General features: G+C 36.5%; 3 protein-coding genes across 4 annotated transcripts; 1 reads left to right on the top strand and 2 right to left on the bottom strand.

Moving 5' to 3' along the window:
• Positions 1 to 4,046: 4,046 nt before the first annotated feature.
• LOC130725980 (protein STRUBBELIG-RECEPTOR FAMILY 3-like) lies at positions 4,047 to 10,428 on the bottom strand. 2 transcript variants are annotated; one of them, XM_057577177.1, is made up of 15 exons: positions 10,074 to 10,414; positions 9,817 to 9,946; positions 9,432 to 9,500; positions 9,051 to 9,116; positions 8,853 to 8,924; positions 8,569 to 8,640; positions 8,408 to 8,473; positions 8,218 to 8,283; positions 7,532 to 7,899; positions 7,040 to 7,284; positions 5,780 to 6,051; positions 5,390 to 5,528; positions 4,718 to 4,854; positions 4,475 to 4,631; positions 4,047 to 4,389 (listed from the first exon to the last, which is right to left on the bottom strand). In XM_057577177.1, exons 1-15 carry the CDS (start codon positions 10,171 to 10,173, stop codon positions 4,327 to 4,329), a joined length of 2,022 nt encoding a protein of 673 aa, XP_057433160.1. In that variant the 5' UTR covers positions 10,174 to 10,414; the 3' UTR covers positions 4,047 to 4,326. The 2 variants fall into 2 exon arrangements, with proteins under 2 accessions (XP_057433160.1, XP_057433159.1); XM_057577176.1 differs by having other exon boundaries at positions 8,853 to 9,116; positions 10,074 to 10,428.
• A 10,275-nt stretch (positions 10,429 to 20,703) lies between these two features.
• On the bottom strand, positions 20,704 to 21,870 carry LOC130725782 (uncharacterized). The gene has a single exon (XM_057576974.1). The coding sequence runs from the start codon at positions 21,868 to 21,870 to the stop codon at positions 20,704 to 20,706; it is 1,167 nt and encodes a 388-aa protein (XP_057432957.1).
• A 538-nt stretch (positions 21,871 to 22,408) lies between these two features.
• Positions 22,409 to 24,297, top strand: LOC130724450 (UDP-glycosyltransferase 79B3-like). The gene is made up of 2 exons (XM_057575677.1): positions 22,409 to 23,127; positions 23,370 to 24,297. The coding sequence occupies exons 1-2, from the start codon at positions 22,536 to 22,538 to the stop codon at positions 24,170 to 24,172; spliced, it is 1,395 nt and encodes a 464-aa protein (XP_057431660.1). The 5' UTR covers positions 22,409 to 22,535; the 3' UTR covers positions 24,173 to 24,297.
• The last annotated feature ends 2,180 nt before the right edge of the window (positions 24,298 to 26,477 follow it).

The following is a 26,477-nucleotide window of genomic DNA, read 5'->3' as shown; positions in this document are numbered from 1 at the left end:
CACACAAAATTTGTTTTTATACTACCTTTGACGTGAGATTGTGAGGTAAGGATTGGTGCGTTGATTGTGGTTCTGTTTAATTTTGCTACAAATGAAAAAAATAAAATTGTTCTTTTATAATTATGGTATCGTGTACGTACATAAATCCATAAAATAATTGAAATTCCCCCTCCAAACTAAGTTATTAAAATTGGTTGTATTCTTCCCATATATCGATGTTGATGAAATCCTTTTATTACGGTAGGCTGAAATCAAATTTACTAGGCTTAATTCCACTTTGAGCCCCTGATGTTTTCAAAATGTGCGATTGACACCCCCCGTGTTTAAAATGTGCGGTCAGGGCCCCTAACGTTACAGAAACGTTAACTTTGGACCCTTCCGTCCACTTCCGTTAGTTGACCAAACGGAAATGCTGACGAGGCACCCTTTAATTAATAAAAAAATTCATTTTCTAATTAAAAATACATAATAATTAAATTTAATTAATCAAAAATAAAAGACTTAATTCCACTTTGAAACTTTTTCCAGAATTCATATCATAATCTTTGTCCAGAACTCATTATCATCATTTTTTTCAGCATTCATCACATCATCATTTCCAGAATTATTTTTTTGTTTTCCAAATCATGAAGCTTTGAAACCACCATCTCCTGAAGCTTTGAAACCACCATCTCCTACTCCTTCATCTTCATCATGAAGCTTTTCCAGAATATAATTTTTCTCTTCCAATTTTTTTTGAACATTATCAAAATCATCTGATTTTTTATAATTTGATTATTTTTAGTTTACATCAAGAAAGTTATGGCTTCAAAATACATTTATATCTGCATCTCTATCATCATAAATTTATATAATCCGCGTTGCAAAGGCCACATAGCTGCAAGTAATTACAAAAACTGAGATCTGTCATATGTGTCATCTTAGTTTCAACCCCTGGTATGACCTTTTCTTCATGTTGAGATGTCCCTGATCTTGGCTTTCAATGGCCTCAGCACTCAAGAATGCATTATCTGCTTTCTTGGGTCTAAATCACTCTTCTAATATACCATTAAGATGAAGGAGATTTCAACTTCTATTCCAAAAACATTATCTATACTCAGTCCAAAGATAGATTGCCAGTTCGAATGTCTCGCTGCTGACGGCTAATCCTCCTACCCAGTCGAGACGGGGATGAGTTCCAGTTATCTGGTTTTCCACTGAATGCATATGATTCAAGTTTCGGCTGAAACCATTTTCTCTTCCAAATTAACACAGCAAATCAATACCCCAATCCAACCAGAACCACCACCCCCACCCCAATCCCGAACCCCATCGCTTCGATCTGTGAACCCAGATCCAGAGCCACCCACCCACACTCAGCAAACCCGACAATCCATAAGCCCTCACCCACACCCAGTGAACCAATTGACCAAAACAGGAGAAAGAGAGAAGATAGAGTGGGAAGGGAGAAGAAGATCAGAAACAAACCCAAGGTTTGACCCAAAAATTGCAGAACTCTTGCTCTTTCTCTCGCTCACTCTTGCTCTCACTCGATCTTCTTCATCCCTTTCTCCCTCACTCTTGCTCTCGCTGCTTGGCTTTGATCTTCCTCGATCTTCTTCAGGGTCGTGATGGGGTTTGGTCGCATGGGGAGAGAATGGTGGCATCAATGAAAATATTGTTGAAGATGAAGATTGTGCATTTGTTGAAGAAGAAGAAGCAATTGATATGAAATTGGGAATGGATCAGATTGGATTAGGGTTCTTCAAATTGGGGTTAAATTAAGGTTGAAAGGGATTTAGGGTTAATTTACCAAAATTAAAAAAATTTATCATTATGTTTTAATATTTTTTATTAGAAAATGAATTTTTTTATTAATTAAAGGGTCCCACGTCAGCATTTCCGTTTGGTCAACTAACGGAAGTGGACGGAAGGGCCCAAAGTTAATGTTTCTGTAACGTTAGGGTCCCTGACCGCACATTTTAAACGCGGGGAGTGTCAATCGCACATTTTAAAAACATCAGGGGCTCAAAGTGGAATTAAGCCAATTTACTACTATGTACTATATAATTTACGCAAAAATTTAAAACCTCGAATAAAGGTATTTTCTGACAAGTTTTATCCTAGATCTATCAAATCTAACGAATGATTTAATTAACTAATTATAGTTGAGCAAGAAGCAAATTAAAGAGAATAAAAGACACGACAATGACCTCTATCTAACTATCGATGGAAGATTCCTTGCAACATAATCATAATTTCTTCATCTTTAATTTATCATTAATTAAGAGAACGTTTAGTTAGTTAGTGATATCCCACATTTCATTGTCATTCTTCAACATGGATGGCCATATATCAACTGCAATAAGATAGTCAACCAAAAAGAACAAATAAGACAGCAGCAGAAAGAATGAAAAGTATGTTTTTAAAGCAACAATTCATTGTTATATTATTTTAATCATGGCTTATTATTATTAGAAGGACATGGCTTATTATTATTAGACTATAATCTATCATATTTCATCATCTGCCATGGGCCAGGCTTATATAAGACCTGTTTACCATATTAGTGATGATATTTGTACATACACTCACAAAGATGACATTTAAGAGACATACTTATTCGCGGCGGTTTTTAATTGTTGTTTGAATGTTAGCAACGGTTAAAAACCACAATTATTGTGAATGCTTATTCAATATTGGTCGAAATCGCATGTCTATCTAATATTTCTGTTACTAAATAAACTATGTTAAAAATCTTTTTGAAATAAGCTAGTTTAGATTAATGAATTAATCAGTTAAATATTATTCAAAAAATCTTTTACAAAATCGATGAGTTGGTCCATTTAAATGTACATAAAATGTTTATTATCTTTATATCAATTTTATATTTATTCATCTATACATAAAGTTTAGGCCAGTTGATTCACATAAAAAATTGAGGTTATAACACTATTTACAAATAGATAAAATATGACAATATGCTCATGGTAGAATAAATAAGAATAGGGGTACATAAGCCATCGTACGGATTACATAACCTCCATATAAAATATTACCGAATCCATAAATTTAAGCTAAGTGTTATGGTGAGCTAAAACAACCACTTGGCCCACCATCATTTGGGTCAATTATAGTGTTATTGACTTTGAGGTGTATAGTGATTTTAATTTGATTTTTAGTATAGTTTGGTAAAAAAATAAGGTTGATTTTGGATTTTTATTCCATTTCTAGAAGTTTCAGTCATTTTATATTTTGCTAGAGCATTTTAGTGTGGTAGTGTGGGACGATGGTGAAAGAGAAGAAGTTGTTGGTGGGGGTGAGATACAATTTACAAAGTTCAATAAAATCTTCTCACATTGATAAGATAAAATCTAGTGTAAAAATTGCTCATTTTGAAAATTGAGATCCAAATAAATTAAGGATGATTTTCTACTAATTCTGAATGTTTTAAATTAATTATATAAATACCCATGGGCAAAGCCCAAAAGTACTTGAGTGACACTAGAAGGAAATAGTTTGACAAGTCGTGGCACCAGGCACCGTCACATCAAGACATGGTTTGTCGTTTGGTCTTTTATGTCGTCTTCTTGGGTGCCATCCACCTCCTTCAGCTCTGTTGTTGTTTTCAGCTTTTACCTTTACTTTGTATGAAACGACAAGTAATGCATCAAAGGGAGTGTTATAATGCGACAACCACACTGTTTACGACGTTATCATGTGCACCTCTAAATACGAGACCAGCTTCCCAATCATCAAAGCTTTAATCATCGTGTTCTGTTTATCAAATGCATTTTATTATGTTGCACTATATATAATTGTTAAATTTAAACATTTTAACATCATCATCATCTGCTAGCATCACATTCAAATCTTTCGGAATCAATCATGCTACCTCAAAAGCTAGCTTTTCCCGGAATCAATTCTCCTTTCAATGTTAAAATCTACCATGCATTCGAACATGCACTACGTAGGTACTTGTTTAAATGACTCATCCTTATTTAAGCTCTAATAAATTGGCGGGTTCTAGGATGAGTCACTGACTCATGTTGTGCACGGTGGGAAAGTGTATTGAAAATTATTAATCCGAGCCCAAGATATCTTCTTATCAATAAATAACACACCCACACAAACACACATATAAAAATATGAACCCTAAATGATAAAATTTTCGGCAGAGCACTATATGCTAGCTCAATTACATTAGTATGCAGCATTTCCACATGCATAAAAAACCAATCAAATTAAATGAAAGAAAGAATTGATAGGTTAAACTAAGGAAAATCTGGGAACCAAACTCCGCTTTTGGCTCCACTAGGCAAAGGCAGTTTCATCTTACATGTCCTCTTACAGCATTAGCAACAGATCTTGAACAATTTCAGACATAGCTGGACGGAATTCAGGTTCACGCTGGAAGAAATATCATCAAAATATAGATAAATGATAGGCAATTAGGTGAAATGAACACTCGCTTATTGACTGGTTGAAGAATTACCTGTATACATGAAGAAACAATATCCGCAAAACGCGACAAGGACTTCATAGGATAGGCTCCGTTTAAGCAAGGATCAACCATTCTTGACAATGCATCGATGTCGTGAAGTTTAGGAACTGCCCATCTGACCAAAAATTGCTCCCCACGAGGCAGTGACCTGAAACATGTATCGTGCCGTCTTAGCCAAATCCAATATTTTTAATGTGGCTTCAATGAACTATTCTAGTTATCTTTAATGTTCACCTGTCATAGGATTTTCTTCCAGTGAGGAGTTCTAGCATTATGACTCCAAAACTGAAGACATCACTTTGCTGTGTATAACTTCCAGACTCAAATTCCGGAGCACTGTAACCATAAGATGTGAGGAGGCGTCCTGATAACTGAGACAGATGCAAAGTTAGTCAGAAATGTAACAAAATTAGAACAAGGGAAAATTAAATAAATCAAGTCTGAGCCCTATGTAGTATTTGCCGCCATCTTAAAAGCAGTTAAACTCCTAATATATGAAGCAAAATTTTCAGAAACTCAGAACACTGGGAAAACAGGAATGTAGGTCATTAAGTGTTATATCCTTCTAAGAGTTTACAGAACAAGGCCAAAAATCCATTTGAGATTATAATGAAGATTGCTTAGTAGCCATACTGCACTGTGGCATGAAGAACAACTTCACTCTTTTCACACTTAATGTTAATTCTTAGTTTCATCTTTATCAGTTCTGAAAAAAAAATTAGCTTTCATTTCAGTCAAACAAAATACATCTAATCATACGCTTTTGTACTTCCATATGAATATCATGTTTTTTTTCAGGCTCTTTATTGCATATGTTCAATAAGCACTTCAAGATCATCCAAAACATACCTGAGCTAGAGATGATTTAAAAATTTATAGCTGAAGAAATTAAAACTAAAATGATACCTGACCAGCAGAGCCAGAAGATAGTAAAGGACCCAATCCACAATCAGAAACGAATACTTCCAACTTTTCATTCAGGAGAACATTAGCGGATCTGAAATTCCGATGCACAATAGGCGGCCGAAAGCTCTCATGCAGATACCTTAAGCATGGAAAAAAAAAAAGTTAATCATTGTTAATGTTGTCAAGAAAATGCGTTAGTCTAGTTACTTCCACAGTTGTACTAATCGCTATTGTCTCACTAAAGGAATATTCTTACATAATATTAACTGAAATACAACAATTAGGTTTCCAACCACCAAAACAAGATTGAGCATTATCCAATGACCAATATTGAGTTCATCTAGCTAAACAAAATGGGATTAGATTTTAAGAGTTGATCACTAAACTCACTCTAAAGCTCTTGCAGCTCCAAGTGCGGCCCTAATGCGTGCATTCCATGGAAGTTTGATACAGTGTTCATCATCCCCATGCAGAGCATCATGTAGGGTCCCATTACTGTAATACTCATATACAAGGAGTCTTTGGCCATACTCAGCACAGTAGCCGACAAGCTTTGCAATATTAGCATGCTGAATTTTTGAGATGCTGGATACCAATTGAAGAAATTGTTCATCATTCTGGTCCATGGAAGCAGTAGCGTTCAGTTTCTTCACTGCCAATAGCTATGGAGGGCAGAAAAAAGATATAAGTATGTAAAGTATCAATAAACTAAATGAAGACATGCAAATGGCATAATAACAGGTCACCTCAAGCAAGAAAAAAACAAAAGGTTGTCTAAAAGAGCTTTGAAAATAATAACGCAGTACATTGCTTATAACGAATGAATCAAGGCAAAGTATATGATGCGCCACCCAGTCAGGGGGCATCAATGCACCACTAATATTAACTGTTGGACTATAACCATGTAAAATGGACAGTCAGGACTGCAAAACTGCATGGTAGTGGTAACTGGTATGTCATCATTTGATTGCAGTTTATAGTATTGCTAAATCAATATAAAAACACAAATCTTAAAACAAAAGAGAGAATCAATAAATTCAATGTAAGCAGGCGACATTTTAGACATAAAATACTATTTATAATCTAGTTATTGCGATACTTCCATTATATTGGTATGAGCGTTTGAAAATTTTGAAGAAAAGTTGTGAACTACATCTAGAGGTGTCTGTGAAGTGTCTGAAATGAATGTGTCCGACATGGTTGTTTTTTTTATGAGTCTATGTTTCCTAGGCCAAGAATGGCTTCAAGGACCAAAATACCATTCAGAGATAGTTCTTAGATGGGTTGGAAAAGCAGTTTATGAGAGCATTGGTTGCGATCACACAGAAATAGAATACTAACATGGTCTTGGAAATTTTTAGACAAGATATCATAGTTTAACTAGCGACACAGAAGAAAATTGAACAAACAAAAATGAGCTTCAGTTCTCACCCAAAAACTCTACTTAGGCCCCAGCAATACAAAAGAGCTAAAGCCTAAATATTGCTACAAGCATTAAGATTAAATACAAGCAGTGAAGCATGGATAATGAGAGGTATAAGCCTTAAAGAGGAAATGAGAACAAAGAATGCACAAATACAAGCAGATAAGCTGGTACATGATACATAAGAGTTCTTTATTTCAAAAAAAAAAAAACTGGAAGAGTATTACCTTTCCATCAGGGAGCTCAGCCCTATAAACAGACCCAAGTGTGCCTTCCCCAATACAATTTTCCTGGGCAAAGCTATTTGTATATTGCTGAAGTGATGCAACAGTATACACTTTGATAGAACTTGTCATAACTTGTCCATTGGTTACTTTGGTAGTTATAGCCGGATTGATGATGACCTTCTCACAAGGAATGGTTGGGAGAGAATGTGGTGGTGGCTGCAGGTGTGAAAGCCCATAACCCTGCCCTGTGATGATTAATTCACAACCATTATTGCATTCTGAAGTTGCAGATACTGTGTTCATGTATATTTCTTGTTCATCTAGAGTCTATAGAATCAAATTAGTTGTTCAATTTGGTACACTACTTGATATAAATGCTGTGCTTTCTCAACAGATAAATTTTGAGAATGTTGATCACAACAGTTAAATTTTATTATCCGAAAAAAGGGAGAAGAAAAAAAAGATGCTCTGATTAAGATGAATATGATTTACCTTTCTCTTCTGGATCAGTTACTTCAGAAACTGTGTCACTGCATGTAGGTTTACTCAAAGGCTTCACATAAACACCCACATCAAGTTTCTTAGAGTTTTTCTTTTCTGGCCTTCTCTTGAAGCACAGCAACATAAAAAGACATATTCCCAATGCAATAAATATCGAGAAACCTGCCGCAGCAATCCAAATGACATTCTTAGCTATGAAAGACTTCTTAGAACTAGCATGAATTGGTGCTGTCAGGGAAAAAGGACTATTTGCCCCATTCCAAGGTGATCCTTCAGGGGATGGAGCCATATCTACCAGTGAAGGGGCTGCAGCAGGAGGTGATGGAATAATAGTTGTATTAAACGGATTCCCATCTTTTCTGCACAGGAATTGCGGCTATGTTAACATGAATAAAAGATCGGGAAGTAAGGTAACAAACTCATTTGATCCTAAAGCTATATGGAAAACAACAAAACCAAGAAAATATTCTTAAAACATCTGGAGTAAAAGAACCTTAGTGAAGTATTTCGTGGTTTATTGTTATTTCTCATATTATAATACAAAATGCAGTAGGAAATCTTCCCATTTGACTTCTCCAGGAAGATCAATTTGTTCATACTTGAAACAAGGTTATGAAAAACAGGGAATTTGGATAAAAAAGACTAAAGGAAGAAGAAAAATTCTAACTACAGCTCACCTGAAAGTCGGGATAGTCAACAATTTTGGAGGAATTGGCCCAAAGAACAAATTATTCTCTATATCCCTGCATAATATAAATTTCACAAGTTTAACCAAAATCTTTCTTCCTTTTTCCCATGCGTTCTAACAATTTATAGATAATATTTAAATATGTCTGTAAAAAAGTGTTTGGATGGTAAGAACTGTACAGATTCTGTATAGGAAGGTCTTGCAAAATATTAAGGGTTCCAGAAAGTTGATTGTTCTGCAACTCTCTGCAAATGCAAATAAATAAATGAATAATAAAAAACACAACCTCATTGAACAAGAAATAAAACAAAATCTATTCATAGCATGAAAAGTTACTCACAATGCGGTAAGAGATGATAAACTCCCCATTGAGGAAGGTAGTTGACCACTCAAGTTGTTACTCGCCAAACCCCTGTAGCCATAGCACACGAGCTCTGTAAATAATGTATGGAATAAAGACACAAATATCAATGTAAATAACACTATGTTCTTACATATTAACCATTAAAAAGGTTATTGATTAATGATATAAGGGTAGCTACTTGTCTTTCAAGATGAAGAAACATATTAGAGAATATAATAAGTCAATATGGCTCATGAGATGCAGGTATATTTCGAACTCACAAATTTGATAACTGGGTTAGTAAGGAAAAGGCATCTGGAATGCTTCCATTTAACAGATTTTTTGAAAGAGACCTGCATATTAAGTACCAAAAAACCTGGTTAAGTATACTTTTGCATATAGGTCCAGCAACTGGCGTTTCACTAAATAGTAAATATAACAAGAAAAACATGAATTTAGAGATAATAAAGAAAACATACAAGCTCCTCAGAGTAGGAGGCAAAGTGAATGGAATGGCCCCTCCAATATGGTTGTCACTAAGATCACTGTGCAATTGTAAAACAGAAAACTTAATGAGGTTTCTGTTCTGGTGGAAATAATCACACAATTAGTGGTAACAGCAAAGTTATCCTGATTAACCATAACAAACTGACTCCTCTAATTACCAATGACTTAGAGCAAATAGGAGTCTCGTGTACATATTTCACTGTTTCAATAGTCAGCAACTACCAAGGAAGAAAAGACAATGCATTGCAGCAGATTAACTCATTCAGTGATACTGAATGACAAGAAATGTTCAAATGTGTAATCAGTAAACACAGGGCAACATGTACCATTATCTTGAAACACAAAATACTTACATTTCTATGATGGATGGAAAATCCAAATTAGTGCCCAGCTCTCCACCCAAATTCATGCCTCCAAGCCGTCTGCCAACCGAAACAGAAATTGTACTAAGCATTATCCCCAGCTGATTACATTCAGCATTATCAATAAAAAATGTAACTATTTTTGGATACACTTGGACACAAACAGACACTGACAACCACTTCAAGACAAAAAATGAAGAAAAAAAAAGATTCTTCTTATGGACTGTGATTGTGATGAAAGTCAATTCAAATTGCACTCAACTAAGTATCCAAACACACACTAAATGTAACATTATCCTTAGAAACCAATTATCTACAAGGACAACAAGAACACAATCTTAACCAATATAATTCAAGAAAAGGAGGATGGCTATACATGGCAGTAATGTTGGAGAAGACACAAGCCACTCCTTGCCACAGTTCCAAACACGGGTCTCCTCCCACTGCCTTCCACCCTAGAAGAGGTGGTGAGCCCAGAGCAACATATAGACTACTGATTGCTGCAACTGTAACAGTAAAACATATTAACACAGATTAGCTTACAATCATAACATGCATGGCACAAAAATTCAAACATAGTAAATTAAAACTAAAACAAGGGTTATAAGCTTATACAAAAAAAAGAATCAGTACCGTCAACCGGGTCTGTCTCTCCAAGACAGAAAGTCCCTGTAAGAATCACCATGGAGATGACAAAGATTCGAACATGCAAGACCGAATTAGTATAGCCCATTTCCTGAAAGAGGTTAGTTTCCAAAACTGAAGCCGCAACAGGTATAAAGATGCGGCGGAGTGACTGTGTCTGTGTGGAGGAAGCACGGTGGTGATGGTAGCTGAGCCTCACTCACTCCACTCTGTGTCTGTGTCTGTGCTGTTTTGCTTTCCTTTCTCTTGTAAAAAGCAGAGAGTGAAGTAACGTTTTTCTGTGCTATGATTCGAAAATCTTTTGTTTATTTATATATTAAATTAAATTTGTTGATGTTGATCGAAGAGAAGAGAAGAGAAGAGAAGAGAAGGGTCCACTATCGGCCCACACAAACACAGAACAGAGTGAGTCAGACAGGAACAGAATGATGGTTTGGAACCACATCGTACTTGACCTATTCGGTTCAGGACAATATTTTACTTATTTTTAAAATGTATATAGTATTTTTTGAACCATTTTATTTAAAAAATATAACTCGAAAAACCATATACTTTCGTTTATTTTTAAAAATATATACATGTTATGATTTAAATTTTATTAATATATCCCTTAAAGTATAAGTAGTAATTTGATGGTGTTTGAATATCCGTTGACGCTGGTGCGAACATATGTTAATATTTAGGTCAAAGTAAAATGTATTAAGATAAAAATTTGGTAACTTTACAAATTTTGATTGCGTTTGTTTTTCAGATTTTCCTTAAAATAAACCTTCTAATTAAAAAAAATCAAGTTTAAGACATTTAATTTGTTTAAGCTTTTGACAAAATTATTACCTGGAAAAGAAAAGCTTTTAACAAATTTCATTGTTTAAAAAATCTTTTTTGAAACATAAAAAAGCTGAAATTAGTTTATTTTGAAATTCTATTTAATTACTTAACTATCAAATATTTTATGACAGATAATGGATAAATGAAAATTGAATGATGATTTATAGGAAAAATATCATTAGAAATCATAATATCACAATTTACCTAAATAATTCTTTAGCCAAACGCAAATCAACTTATATCTTTTTTATAAAAATATCTTTTTCAGTTTTTTGTAAACTAAAAATCATTTTAAAAAAATCAAATAAATGCACTCTTTTTCAGAATAGTTATCGATCCACTATATTTATATTTAATTAGAGAAGAAGCCTAGACGGTATTAAATCTCATGAAATCATGACATCAATCTTTTTTCTCATGAAATCATATGTCATGGGTTTCCATATTAAATATAGATAAAATCAAATTTAATTATTTTTTACATAAATATTCAATCAATCAAAAACATTTCAGTCAATATATAGATTTTTCTAACAGTTACCGTTTTATCGATGTGAAAAATGAAAATGCACTAGTATGATCAAATTTTTTTTTGAAACTAGGATCAAAATTGATTCTCTATCGATAAGATTTGTTTTCCTAAAAAAAACTTTTTTAAAATCCAAAATTTAATTTTATAAATGCTTGTATTCTTAATTTTAATTTTTTATATCTTAAAAGTTGAATAAACGGGGACCTCCTATCCTAGTTTTAAGATTTTTATAAAGTTTTTTGTCCGCTTCATATGACATGTTTGTAAATAAGTAAAGCCCATGCTGCTTTTTATTTTTCGGCTCTATATGAGATTATGCTTATCCTTTATCTTAATCTCATCCTTTCTTCCTCCTTAAGAGATGGTTGACAGCTGCACAGCATTGCTTGAAGCTTCATAACATCACCACCACTTCAAAACAGTCATTAGTTTGCACTAAAGGACACTTTTTATAGAGAAAAAAATCACGATCGTGTGAAATATATTCATGCAATATGGGTCTCAAACGTTTATTTGACGTTTTGATTCTTACTTAATTTAGATACTAACTTTTTTCACTGAACAAAATAGAGGATATTAATTTATATCAATAGTAATTCAGTATTGTTGAAGCATGATGTCAAACTTAAAGAGTAGCTGTTTGTACTTGGTACAACTAATTAATAATTATAGCCATAGGAGTATTAGATTCACCTAAGTTGGCAACACGAAATTAAAGCAATTGAACGTTAATTGCGTTACGTTACAATAATTTGAATCACACTGACAGTACCTGCAAATCTGTGTAGTATATATAAGTACACATATTAGAGCTTTTTTAAAAGGAAGATCCTTTCAATGCCGTCAACGAAATCATGTAGTTGGTCGCTGCTTGATTTTGAATTTCCAACTAATGTGTATATTGAATTGAATTGTTTAAGCTTATGATCTAGTGGGTTATTAAGGACCTAGGCCCAGAAGCAACATGTTATGGACAATGGATATTGGGTCTCTTTGGGCCCAAATGGAAATCCATTCACCCTCTTTAACGAGGTTTCTTTGTTGACAAAAAATAAACAATGTGTGATTCTTTGACAAATAAAGGTGCTATTTTTTAACCCCAAAAAAAAGTGTGCTATTGTATGTTAAACCATATATCTCCATTGACCCAAAAATAACCATATATCTCCCAAACTACCCGAGCATATATTTCGCTTTGTGAAAAGTATTTTAAGATATTAAAGAAACTTGGGACCAATTTTCAGTGGAAATGCCCGTTAATCCTTACATCATAGTCTAAAACAAGAATCATCTAATATGGTTGTGGTTGTCACTTACAACATTGTTTTTACTATTGAAAGAAGAATTGTACTTAGAATTCAGACGGCTTGTAGGTTGTATTTGATAAAATTATAAAATTAGACATCTTCTCAAGACTAAAAGAATTTACTTTTCAAGTTAGTAAGGGCCCGTTTGGTGCGACGTATAGTATAAGGTATGATAGTATAAGACCTGATAGTATTAGGCCTGATAGTATAAGCCCTGATAACTTTCTTATACTATCCAGCATTTGACATACTATGTATAATTTACCATATCGTTTAAATTAATGCAATTTTATGTTTAGTGAAGTATTGAATAATAATATATAATAAAAAATCAAATATGGAGGTGATTATAACGGTGGTGGCGGTGATGATGGAAGTAGTGGTAGGTTGGTGGTAGTGGTGACAATGGTGGTAGGTTGGTGTTGGTGGCGGTGGTGGTGACAGTGGAGATAGGTTGGTGGTGGTGGTGGCAGCGATTGTGGTTGTGGTGGTGGCGATGATAGGGTGGTGGTGGTAAGGCGGTGGCGGTGGCGGTTGCGTTAGGGTGGCGGCTACGGTGGAGGGTGGAGGCAATGGTGGTGGTGGCGGCGATAGGGTGGTGGTTGTGGTATCGGTGGTGACAATAGAGTGGTGGCGACGATTATGGTGGTGGTGGTGATAGGGTGGTGGTTGTGATGTCGGTAGGGCGGTGGTGGTGATAGTGGCAGTGGCGGTAACACCGATGGTGGCGGTGGCGGTGGTGGTGATCAGAGGCTGGCGGTGGTGGCAGCGATGGTGGTTGTGGTGTTGGCGACGATAGGGTGGTGGTGGTGGTAAGGCGGTGGCGGTGTCGGCTGCAATAGGGTGGCGGGGACGGTGGAGGGTGGAGGCGATGATGGTGGTGGAGGCGATGATGGTGGTGGTGGCGATAGGGCGGTGGTTGTGGTGTCAGTGGTGGCAGCGATTATGGTGGTGGTGGCAATAGGGTGGTGGTTGTGGTGTCAGTGGTGGTGGTGACGGTAGGGCGGTGGTGGCGGCGACGACGGTGGTGATCGGGTGGTGGCGGCAACACCGGTGGCGGTGGTGGGGCAAATGGTGGTGTAAGTTGGCAGCAATGGAGGGTGGTGGTGATGGTGACTTATACGTCACAACCTTATCATGTTTTATCCATCACTCACATGATGGATTAAATAATACGTCATTTTAACGTATAAGGAGACTTTGATGGATAAGCTTATACAATACAATGTCATCACCAAACAATGGATAAACTCATAGGGCCCGTTTGGTGGTCAGGATAGGATATTATAGGATATGATATGTGAACACGATAGCAACACGATAGGATAAGAGCATGATAGACTCTTATCATATACAGTGTTTGAGGTGCACATGATAAGGATAAGATATGATAAAAAAAAATGTATCAGATTTATATTTGAATAAAAAATACATTTAAAAATTGATCATTCTATTGAATTTAATTTCTTTACATTTTCATGAATGATTCTATAATTTAAAGTAAATAAAATTAATTTAAATTTTATTAATTAGCCTATTTAATTGTTTTAAAGATAGCATATATTTTAAATAAAATTATGCAGTTAACCAATTCGTTTTCATTTAGTCGTGACACGTGAAAATTAACAATAAAAGTTAATTAAATTAAGAATATTATTATTTCAAAAGTACTTTATATTTAAATTATAAATTTATAATTTAAATATAAAATACTTTTGAAATTAAGAATAATTTATAAGTAATTTTAAATAATAGGAGATGAAAATAGAAAATTAATCTATTACTATTAAAAAATAAATATTTGTAATCAATTGTTTTCACTTAGTTTGTGACACGTGATAAACAATAAAAATTAACCAAATTAAAAATATTATTATTTCAAAAATACTTTATATTTAATTTATTATATAAGTAGATAAATAAATTTTAAATATTAGAAGATGAAAATTATTAAATTAGTCTATTATTATTAATAAATCAATATTTGTAAGTGAGTAGTTTATTTTACTATTTATGAATAATAATTGTATTTATTTTTTATTTTAGTTAAATTAATATTTTTTATTTATTAATTAATATTATTATAAATTATAAATTATATAATATTAAAATAAATTAACTTGGAGTTAGGATACTGAAAGAAAATATATAACTGGTATCCTATCTTGTTCTATCCTAACTCCCCCCTCATGATAACTTTTACACATGATTGACAGGATTGTGTTATCCTATCCTGCTGGCGCAACAAACAACAGATAACAACATGTTATGATTATTATCTTGTCTTACCTTATCCTGTCCTGGTCACCAAACAGACCAAAATGTATTGTATAAACTTATACTATCATGCCTAATACGGGGTGCCAAACAAGCCCTAAATATTCACACCACGGTTTCTCTTCCATCCTAATATTTATCAGTTACTTTCTTTTCTTTTCTTTTTCCTCTCATATAACTCATCATATTTTTCAAATTTTTTTCTTCATATTTTTCTTTATGAGGTGGAGGTGGATTATATTGATATGAACAAAATATTTTCCTTTCTACCCAGACAAAATATCAAAATTAAATTGTTTTTACTTTGGAGTGTTTGCATTATTATGCAACCCGCTCCAATCACTGCTATTAACAACTGCATTGTATATTGTAAACATTTTTTTTATAATAACCGCTTATTATGCAATAATGGTGCTAGCCCATCTTCATTTTGTCAATTCTGACTTTCCTGTCCATTTTGTCCAGTATGGATTTGTTTTTAGTATCCTCTCATTTTGTTCAGACTTCAGATACTGGGAGGTTTCTATACTTTTGAGACTATGTAATATATTCCCTCATATGACTGCTTTCAATGGAATTTGAGTCCTTGAAATGTATATAGATTCTGTCTTATAAAACTAAAGTTAATTCTCTGTTTTTTTTTTCTTTATTATTACTAAAGTATTCACGACCAATCATCATGAGATCGACTAATTAAATTAAGATCACATTAAATGGGAAGACATATTCCAACAAATCATTCTTCATAGACATACCTTAAAGATTAGACTATAAACTAAATGTTTAACAAATTCAATTATCTAACAATGGTGCTACTACTTGTTTAACAAATTCAGTTTTGTATGACCTGCTTGCAGCGCTGCATTATTAGGCATTCTTAATATGGGGGAAAAACAAGCCTATCACATGGGTGGCAGCAGCTAGCATCAAATTCATACACTAAAAAGTAATCATGGTCGCATCTAAGAGGAATCAAACAATTGATCCAATACTAAATACAACTATATATATACATCATGTTACCTCTGGCTCTAAGCATAATTAAACTGAAATTAAAGTGAAAACAAAATGTACATGCATGTTTATGTTTCCTTGGATTCAGTTCTTGGGCTAAGCTGCAATAATTTATTCTTGTCTGTACAACAGGGTTCATATTTCGTAACCTGATGCAGATTCATCTATCACGTTTTCTACTGTCACGCTGTTTATGCATAAATGTGGAGTGGACCAACAAGTTAGACATTACCCACAAGTAAAAATACCTGGTCTTCTTTACTTACCCGTTTTACTTAGTTTTTTCATGGCTTGCAAATCCAACCAATTGAAGCTTTTCCATTCACATCTCTAGCTTGTCTTTCTCTCTTTATTTCATTTGCCAGCTTCGCATGGTAAATATCTTAAGTAGTCTCACATTAATTAACAAGGTAAATAAGTTTAATATAAAATAGAATAACTTCCACTCACAAAATTAGTTTTTAGGTAGATTTAAACCTGATCGATTATAAGAACTTATTTAAGCTTATCTAATAATATAAGTGTTAACACAAATGACCTTTTTTTTTTTTGAACTTCAGTACGTATTTCAATTAAGAAAAAGCAGCGTCTGCAAGCAGGGAGTGATCAATTTCAGCTGGGGGGGGCATCCCACCAAAGCCGATTTTGATACTTACAAGCCAGAGAGGCTAAAATATGAGCGGGTACATTTGCCTTGCGGGTTACATGAGAAAAAGAACAGGAAAGGAAATTATCAGCTAGGTGAAGGCAGTCTAGGGTGATGTCTTGGATAGTCCAATAATTTGATTCAGCTCTCAGGGATTTGATGACAGAAAGAGAATCTGATTCAAAGAGCACACTATCCATTCCTAGTTCAGATGCTTGTTGCATGCTCCATCGTAGTGCTAAGGCTTCTGCTGTGAGAGGCTCCAATCTGTGTTCTTGGAACAGAGTGCCTGCGGCTAGAAGTGCACCAGTGTGTGATCTGGCCACAAAGCCAAAGCCCGTTGAATTGGTTCCCGTCCAGCCTGCATCAACATTGATTTTTATCTTTCCTTCTGGTGGTGCTTTCCAGGCAACTTGGTGCTCAGTTCGGTTTGTTTCGCCCCTCTTCTCTTGTGCTTCGATCCATTCTACTAGTTGGTTTAAAGCAGTCATCATTACTTCACCTGGATCTGGTTTGAGGTTGTTGAAAATTGCATTGTTTCGTGCTTTCCAGATTGCCCAAGCTCCTTGGAAGATTTGTGCCACCACCTCTTGATCATGATTTGCACAGACCTCAATCAACCACTCTGCAATAGTTTGGTGGGCTGGGTTTATTCGAACCCCCAGGGGATGGTTGAACCATGCTGCTCTGGCCCATTGGCATTGGATGAAAAGGTGGGTTTGGGATTCAGTAGTCTCTTCTCCGCACAAGGTGCAATGCTCTTGGATTTGAATGCCTCGTCTTGCTAAGTTTGCCCCGCAAGGAGTGATGTTGTTGACAGCTCTGTAAATGAAATGTTTTACTTTTGTGGGGACTTTGATTTTCCACATCTTTGTCCAAGGGAAGTTTGAGGAGCTTGATCCGCTTGCTGTGGCATTAAGTCTGGAAACTTGGCATTGATGATATGCGGATTTTACTGAGAACAGGCCATTTTTGCTCCATCTCCATATCATTTTGTCCTCGGGTGCTCTCCAGCTGAGGGAATTGCCTGGATGGCTTTGGCTTCTGCTGGGTTGAAGTAATTGTTGATTTTTTGTACATTCCAGCGGCCTCCACTTTCAGCTATGAGATCAGCTACTTTGTGGCATGTAGAGTCATCAGTTGGGGGGGAGATAATGTTTCCTTTACCTGGTCCCGGAAGCCAAGGGTCACTCCAGATTTCTATTTTGTTCCCGTTTCCAACTTGCCACTTGATTCCTTCATTGACGAGGCTAAGAGTTCCCCAAATGCTTCTCCAAGCGTAGCTGGGTTGATGACCAATTGTAGCTTCAAGGAGGTGTTTTCTGGGGAAATACTTGGCTTTCCAAGTTTTGTACAGCAAAGAGTTTGGAGCACTTAATAATCTCCATGCTTGTTTTGTCAGTAGGGCTTTGTTAAAGTCCTCTAGGTCACGGAAACCCAAACCACCTCTATATTTTGGTTTGCAAAGGTGCTTCCAGGCAGCCCAATGAATCTTTCTTTCTTTGTCTCTTTGACCCCACCAGAAGTTTGCAAGATTACTTTCAATTTTTGAGCATATGCCACTTGGGATTTTAAAGCAACTCATGATGTAGTTAGGGATGGATTGTGCCACGGACTTGATCAGGATCTCCTTGCCTGCTCTTGAGAGTGTTTTCTCCTTCCATCCTTGTAACTTTCGCCAAACTCTCTCCTGGATTTTCCCAAAGATAGCCTTTTTTGAGCTGCCAATAACAGTTGGAAGGCCCAAGTACTTGTCGTGGATAGTCACATCCTTTACACCCATCCTTTCACGGATCATTTCCATCGTGTTTTGTGGTACATTTCGGCTGAAGGATATTTCTGACTTGTCCAGGTTCACAAGTTGCCCTGAGGCCCTTTCATAGTCTCTTATGGCATTCATTAGACAATCTGCTTCCTCCTTTGTGGCTCTGCTGAAAATCAGACTATCATCCGCGAAGAATAAATGGCTTATGTGAGGAGCACCACGAGCCACTTGGATTCCATGAAGCTTCTTCTTTTGTGTTTGATCAGAGATAAGGCCCGAGAAAGCTTCTACGCATAGGATGAAAAGGTATGGTGATAGAGGGTCTCCTTGACGGAGACCCCTGCCTGGTACAAAAAGAGGGGCAGGTTCACCATTTAGAAGGATAGAGTAGGAGACAGAAGTTACGCACCTGAGAATTAGTTCCTTGAACCGGGGTGGAAACCCCATTGTTGTTAGTACTTGCTCCAAGAAAGGCCACTCTATCCTGTCATATGCTTTTGACATGTCTAGCTTCATGGCTAGATATCCTTTCTTTCCTTTTCTCTTCTTCTTCATGTAATGGAAGACTTCAAACCCAGTCAAGGCGTTGTCGGTAATTTGCCTTCCCGGTACGAAGGCACTTTGCTCCTCCCCAATGATATCTCCTAGGAATTCTTTTAACCTGTTAGTGATACACTTTGTCACCAGCTTCATGATTACATTGCATAGACTAATAGGTCTGAATTCGTTTGGAAATTCAGGTGCTTTTGTCTTTGGGATCAAGCAAATGAAAGTTTTGTTGATGCTTGAGGGGTCCTCTTCTCTGTTTAGGATATTCAAAACTTTCTTAGTGACTTCATCTCCTACTATGTTCCAATATTTTTGATAGAATAAGGCTGGGAAACCGTCAGGGCCTGGGGCTTTGAGAGGGTGCATTTGGTGTAGAGCGTCTTGAACCTCTTCGGTGGTGAAAGGAGCTTCTAATTTTTCTATTTGGTCGTGGTTCAGCCTTCCTTTTATCTTCTGGCAAGCAGTATCAATGTTTGTGGGGTTCATGCTTGTGAAGATTTCTTCAAAATATTGCTTGAAGGCTTCGGTTACCAGGTCCCTCTTGTAGACCCAAATGCCATTTTGATCTTTTATTCTAGCAATTTTGTTTCTTTTGTTTCTCTGATTGGCTTTTCCGTGGAAGAAACTTGTGTTTTTGTCTCCCTCTTTCAACCATAAGGCTCTAGATCTTTGCCTCCAATAGATTTCATCTCTTTCCAGAAGCTCTGCTAGCTCTAGTTCCAGATCTTTTCTATCTGCCAAGTTCTCAACAGTGGGTGGCCAATCCTGTGCACGCTTAAGCTTTTGTTCCACCGTTGCTATGTTTCTCCTTAAGTTCCCAGCTTCAGTTTTGAGAGCAGTCATTGTTTCTTTTGCTGTGTCCAGCTTGCTTTCAAAATCCTCACCTCCTTTTGACCAAGCTTCTTTCAAGTGGTAGGCAATGTCATGCTCACGGGTCAGGTGTGCTTCAAACCTGAAGATTCTATTCTTTTTCCTGTGTTCTTCAAAGGGTTGGTTTGTGACATTAATAAGGAGAGGAGAGTGGTCAGATTCAAACCTGTGCATGTGTTGGACGCTTGTTGTTGGCCACGCGTCAATGAATGGTTGAGAAGCAACACACCTGTCTAGCCTTTCTTGGATGTTTGCTGCACCTTCCCTTCCGTTGCACCACGTGTAGGTTTGTCCAAAGTAACCCAGGTCAATTAGCCCACATTGATTAAGGCACTGAATAAAGTTGTCGAGTTGCTCCACTGATTTTTCATTTCCCCCTCTTTTCTCTGAGTTGGAGGTTATGGCATTAAAGTCACCGAAGCAAATCCAATGTCCAGCAACTTCCAATTTAATGCGGTTAAGGAGATCCCAAGAACGAGGTTTGTTGTGCTCTTCCGGAAACCCATAAAAGCCAGTAATAAATGTGGTATTATTCTCCACATCAGTATGTTTGGCCAGTATGTGATTAAGAGAGTAAGAGACAATGTCAAGGTTGGTATCTTCGCTCCATAGCATAGCAAGACCACCTCCTCGTGCTCTGCCTTCACCTCTACAATCAACAGCAATCATGTTCTTGTAACCCAGCTTTGTTTTTGTTTTCTTCAATTCACTAGTCTTTCTGCGTGTCTCCATTAAGAAGACAATTTTGGGATCTTCTGTGGTGGTGAGCCTTTGCAAAGCTCGGTCTGCTCGGAGGTTCCCAAGCCCCCTGCAGTTCCAGCTTAATATTTTCATGGCTCTCGGCCGTGCTGGTCCTCCAGCACTGCCGATATCTCATCAATGATCATGTCTGATTTATTTCTTTTTTCAGTACCCTGTTGGTTCCCTTCTTCCCCATCGATCTCCATCTCCGTCCTCTTTCCTCCGGTGATGTTTTCGTGTTGGTTAGAGGGTTCTTCTCTGGGTGTTCTTGCTGCTCTTTTCCAGGATTTCAGACCTTTCCCTGTACTAGTTTCATTTGATACAGGATCTGAGGGAGTTGGCTCTGGTTCCTTTTCTTTTGGATCCTCATTATTCACTTCTTGCTCTGTTTCTGTGGACTCTTGTGTGATGTTGAAAAGTTGGAACACCTCAGCAACTTTGTCAAGGCTTTGAGTAATTGTATGTGGGTTTACCTTTGTGGTTTGAGAGTCATCCCCTTGGGTTGTCTCCTTGTTGGGGGAATTTTCTTTTGGTTGTGGGGACCCTTCATTGTGCTCATCGACAATGTTTTGTTCCTGGCCAAAAAGGGACTTTTTGATGGTTTTGTTTCTTTCTGCGTAGCCATCTTTCCGCATCAAGGTGACCTTTTTGGGGGAGGCTCTCATCCAAGCTCCATAGGGCAGGTCTTTGAGCTCCTCTCCTTCTATATCCTCCTCTTTTTCTGGGCAGGATCTTAAGGTGTGGCCGAGCACTCCACACACAAAGCAGAAATCAGGGAGTCTTTCATACTTGAAAAAGATTCTTCCTTTCTTGTTTGTTGCTATCTGAATGGGGGACCCTCTTTTGAGGGGTTTCAACAGATCTACCTTGACCCTTACTCTGGCATACTTTCCCCTCAGGCACTCCTCTGACTTATCATACTCCAAAACTTCTCCCAAGCTTCCTCCTATCTTCCTGATTGATGGCTCATTGCGTAGATTTAGGGGTAAGTCATAGATTCTGACCCATATGGGGCAAGAATGGGGGCAGATTTCGGATGGTTGTTCACCTCCTGAGATCTGTTGCAAGGCTAGTACATGCCCATCAAAGGTCCAGGGTTGTCCTTTGAGGATGAGATCCCTGTCTCTCTGTGTTTCAAACTTGAAAGAGAAGAGGTTTTTTTCCAGATCTACTATCTCCACTGCGCCTCTTGTCTTCCAGATGTTCAGCATAGTGGCTTTGAAAGCCTTCACGTTGTATGATTCTGTCGTCCACATCTTCCCTACCACTGTGTTTTGGGGGGGTCATTTGTCTCTGTTTCACTCCCCAGGTCCAGCACTTCGTTTTCCTCTGCTGAAAACTCAAGTCTCTTCCACGAATCCATCTCTTCCCGTCACCAAGGCACGGACACGAGCAGCTCCACCCACCGGGGAGACGAGAACCAATACCGGGATTGGAGAAGAAAATACTCCACAACCGACTGTCTGCCAGGTCAGAACCCTGAGGTCAAAACCCTAGCAGAGAGAGAAGGGGGAGACTTAAAATACAGGGAGATTGGTCTTTAACATAATATTAAATATTATTGAAAGTTGTGAATAGTCAAAAGATCAATTTTTTTATTCTACCTAAGTTTTTGTATATATTATTTTATATTATATTATACTATATTATATTATACCTATATTATTTTATATTATATTATGCTATATTATATTATATTATATTATATTATATTATATTATACTATATTATATTATACTATATTACTTATATTATATCATATTATACTATATTACATTATTTTATATTTCTCACTTTTTCTCCTATTTATTGCTAAATCTTTTTAGGGTTGAAATTACATGCATGGTGAATAACCTTTTTTCCCTATAAAAACCAACATTGAGATTTTGTATTCAGAAAAAAGCAATTGGTACCAAACAAAATGGCTACATCAAACACCTCCAAGCTTCACATAGCCATGCTTCCATGGTTTGCCACCGGTCACATGACCCCATTCCTCCAGCTCTCAAACGAGTTTGCTAAAAGAGGTCACAAAGTCTCTTTTTTCCTACCCCCAAAAGCAGAGCTTGAACTACAACACATGAATTATTACCCACACCTGATCACCTTCCACACCCTCACCGTTCCACACGTTGATGGTCTTCCTCTTGGCACCGAGACTGCCTCAGAGATTCCCATTGGTATCAACAATCTGCTTCAAATAGCAATGGACAAGACTTCTGACCAAGTGGATCTAGCACTGAGCAAAATCAAACCTGATTTTTTGTTCTTTGATCATGCACACTGGATACCTCAAATAGCAAACAAGTATGGCATCAAAACCATTTTCTACCATGTAATGTGTGCAGCCAGCATTGCTATAAAGTTCGTGCCTGCTAAGAATGTTCCCAGGGACAGGCTCATGACATTGGAGGAGTTAGGGCAACTACCAGCTGGGTACCCTTCTTCAAAAGTTGTGCTTCTTGGCCCTGAAGCCATACCTATGGATTACATACAAATATCATTTGGAGAAGGTAACTAATTATTCCAAAAATTGTTGGGTTTAGTACATGAATAGTTATATTTCTAACATGCTTATTACTTAAGATCTCACTTGGACTTAAAGTGTGAACAATTCACATGCCTACTAACCATCTTGAGCGCATCCATAATATTTTAGATATGCTTCTTCCTACCATGTGCTTGATTACTCGGTAATAGAGCTTTAATACCATATTATGAACAAGTTATCTCAAAAGCTTATGTTTAATTACAGGTAACATGACCTTTCATGACCGCCTCACAATGGCCTTGAAACAAAGTGATGCCATAGCCATCAGAACGACTAGGGAGATCAAAGAAGGTGACTTCTGTGACTACATTGCTGCACAGTATCAGAAGCCGGTGCTTTTGACTGGGCCTGTGTTGCCTGAGGAGGCTTATAAGGGAGAGTTAGAAGAACATTGGGCTAAGTGGCTTGATGGGTTTGAGCCTACGTCCGTCGTGTTTTGTGCATTTGGGTCCCAAGTAAACTTGAAAAAAGAACAATTCCAAGAGTTATTGCTAGGATTTGAGCTTTCAGGATTTCCTTTTTTCATCGCCTTGAAGACCCCTTTAGGTTGTGCATCTGTGGATGAGGCATTACCAGAGGGTTTTGAAGAGAGGGTGAAGGGAAGAGGAGTTGTTGCTAGGGATTGGGTTCAACAACCATTGATTTTGAAGCACCCGTCAGTCGGGTGCTTTGTGAGTCACTGCGGATTTGGTTCTATGTGGGAGTCTTTGATGAGTGATAAACAAATAGTGCTAGTTCCTTTCCTTGCAGACCAAGCATTGAATGCCAAGCTACTTGTCGAGGAGCTGCAAGTAGCAGTTTCTGTGGAAAGAGGAAAAAATTGGAGGGATATAATCACAAAAGAAAGCTTTTGTAAAGCTATCAAGTCTGTGATGGATGAAAGAAGTGATTTGGCTGCTAGGCTGAAGAACAACCATGCCAAGTTTAAGGAATTGTTGGGGAATCCAGCGCTGATGAATGGCTATATTGATAGATTTATCGAAGATCTTCAACAACTTCCGAAGTGAGAGATACAATGTTTAACTTTAAGATTATTTGTTAGTTTTTGTTATGGTGTTAGTTATGTGTTTTTTTTATAATAAAGGGGGCCAAAGCCCCACCATGTTATTTATGCTTTTTATAAGCTTTTGTTAATTAGAATTTACTCAATTGGTGTTCTAGTATTGATCTTGAGCATTGTGCATTGTTATGATTCTATCATCTAAGTTCTTTGTGTTTAGTTAAATTTATCGTTTAGCTATTGTTTGATTCGTTATTTTTTCATAGTGTTAGTTAAAAGTTTGTGAAGCTTGTGTTAGAACTAGAAGTTACTCAGCTGGTTCTCCATTGATCTTGTGCATTATGATTGGATAACACAAATGACCTTAATGGTTAACTCAAGTGGTAAGAGTTAGGAGACATAAGACTGAGTTGGGTGAGATACAATGTGAAGGGTTCAAATCCTGAAAAATGACTAATTTACTAACATTTGCAATTTGCCCATAAAAAAAAGTCAACACAAGTGTAATTGGGAGAACTGAACTATTTAAATAGCTTACTACTCACATATAAACTGTTTTGAGTTAATTTTCACAAGTTGTTTAGAAAAACATATGGATAAAAGCATATCCTTTTTTATAACATACTTTAAATTTATTTTAATAAATTTCTCAAATTAGCTTATGAATATAAGTGTCTAATTAATCTATTTTTTAAAATGCATCTTAGTGTGGGACTTCATGTATATCATTAACTTTTCACCGAGAGTTTATTTCTTCATGTGGTTTTTTTTACTAAGTCATTGCCAACCATCAAAGTCTAATATTTTTGTTAAAAAAAACTAGGTGAGTTTAATTCTTATCACCACACGAGCCAGATTATACATAAAAAACTATACGTGACTTATAAAGATGCTTACAAATCAAATCACTCTGTAATATCACAACTCTGACATCAGCACAACTTTTTAGGGGATGTGATCATCAGTCTTTTTTTTTTTAAAGATCATCAGTCATGAGGCATCCTTGTTAAAAAAATATCTTATTGCATGTATCTTATTATTGTACTCATATCTTATATATGCGTCAAAATAATATATATTTCTATATATGTTATTGAATGTGGTTAAAAGTGCCCATGCGGTACTGGGATCCAGAAAATGTTTTTATATAGGACACAAGCACCATCAGAAAGGCCGGTTACACGCCCTAATTACTACTGCTATGTTTGGTTGGAGGGAGAAGAAAGGAAAGGGAAAGAAAACACGGAAATCGAGGAGTGAACTTGGATTAAACATTAGTCCAAGTTCACTCCTCGATTTCCGTGTTTTCTCTCCCTTTCCTTTCTTCTCCCTCCAACCAAACGGAGCCTACATCTTCCATTTGCAGTACCCCATTATTGCACTTTAATTTAATTGCAATATTAATTGTGCCATTTTTTCTTTTGACTCCTTTCCATGTTGCACTGCTGGTAGCTAGGTTGCTTATCAAAAAAAAACTGGTAGCTAAGTTAAAAAGTTTCTCTTCTTTTCGAATGAAATAACAATGATTGCTCTAACTTGAGTCCAATTCTCACTTTAACTAATGAACATAATACTAAGAATTTACCTCAAGTTAGAGTTAGAGTAATCATTGTTATTTTAGTTAAGAAATCCCATATCTTTTGTAATTGTTGAAATTAGGTTGGCTTGAAAATGACTAAAATACAGAATATGATAGTAAGAATTCAATGGAGCTTAGTAATATAAGAAATCAAGAAAATTTGTGACATTCACGAAGCTAATAGTCTTGCTCATGTTAATTGGGCAGCCCATATACTTTGACTATATCATGCAAGGTCAAGAAAATCATGGGTCCTATGTCCTATCAATCTCCCTCTTAGATCCTACACTGCCCCACTCAACCAATGATTACCATGCCCAGCCCCTTCATATTGACACATGGGACGGTTCCTGAGTTTTTCTATCACAGTCTCACCTTAATTAGCATTCGCCGCACTTAGAACTTTAATATATACTACTATACACTTTTTTTGTTTATCTTAATTTACATTGAAAATATCTATATTTTCTAATGAAATCAACCATCATGTGTCTTATTCTTTTCACTTTGATTTCTTTCCAACTTTGAGTAAAGATGAAAATGAACAATAATGAAGCATGGATCAAGAGTGCCATCCGCAATTATTCTCTGCATTATTTCATATGCAGTCATAGATATTTATAAAAGGCAGGCTTTCATGATTCATGTATCAAAGTTGGATGGAATAAATCTTGCTTTGAAGGCTTTTCTCTTGTGCTGTTGGAGAGTAAGACTATGGAATTGTGGTGAATGT

Source organism: Lotus japonicus, chromosome 6 (genome assembly GCF_012489685.1).
Source record: "Lotus japonicus ecotype B-129 chromosome 6, LjGifu_v1.2".
NCBI classification, from domain to species: Eukaryota; Viridiplantae; Streptophyta; class Magnoliopsida; order Fabales; family Fabaceae; genus Lotus; species Lotus japonicus.
The sequence above is the reverse complement of the archived record's forward strand: the minus strand, read 5'-3'. Positions and strand labels throughout refer to the sequence as shown.

Excerpts from the sequence above, each read along its gene's own strand:
- LOC130724450 (XM_057575677.1), top strand. The coding sequence starts at position 22,536 with ATGGCTACATCAAACACCTCCAAGCTTCACATAGCCATGCTTCCATGG. Across the intron at positions 23,128-23,369 it reads ACAAATATCATTTGGAGAAG|GTAACATGACCTTTCATGAC; the intron begins GTAACTAATTAT and ends GTTTAATTACAG.
- LOC130725980 (XM_057577176.1), bottom strand. The coding sequence starts at position 10,173 with ATGGGCTATACTAATTCGGTCTTGCATGTTCGAATCTTTGTCATCTCC. Across the intron at positions 8,474-8,568 it reads TTATCATCTCTTACCGCATT|AGAGTTGCAGAACAATCAAC; the intron begins GTGAGTAACTTT and ends TTGCATTTGCAG. Across the intron at positions 7,285-7,531 it reads AACTGATCCAGAAGAGAAAG|GGCAGGGTTATGGGCTTTCA; the intron begins GTAAATCATATT and ends TAATCATCACAG.
- LOC130725782 (XM_057576974.1), bottom strand. The coding sequence starts at position 21,870 with ATGTGGACGACAGAATCATACAACGTGAAGGCTTTCAAAGCCACTATG.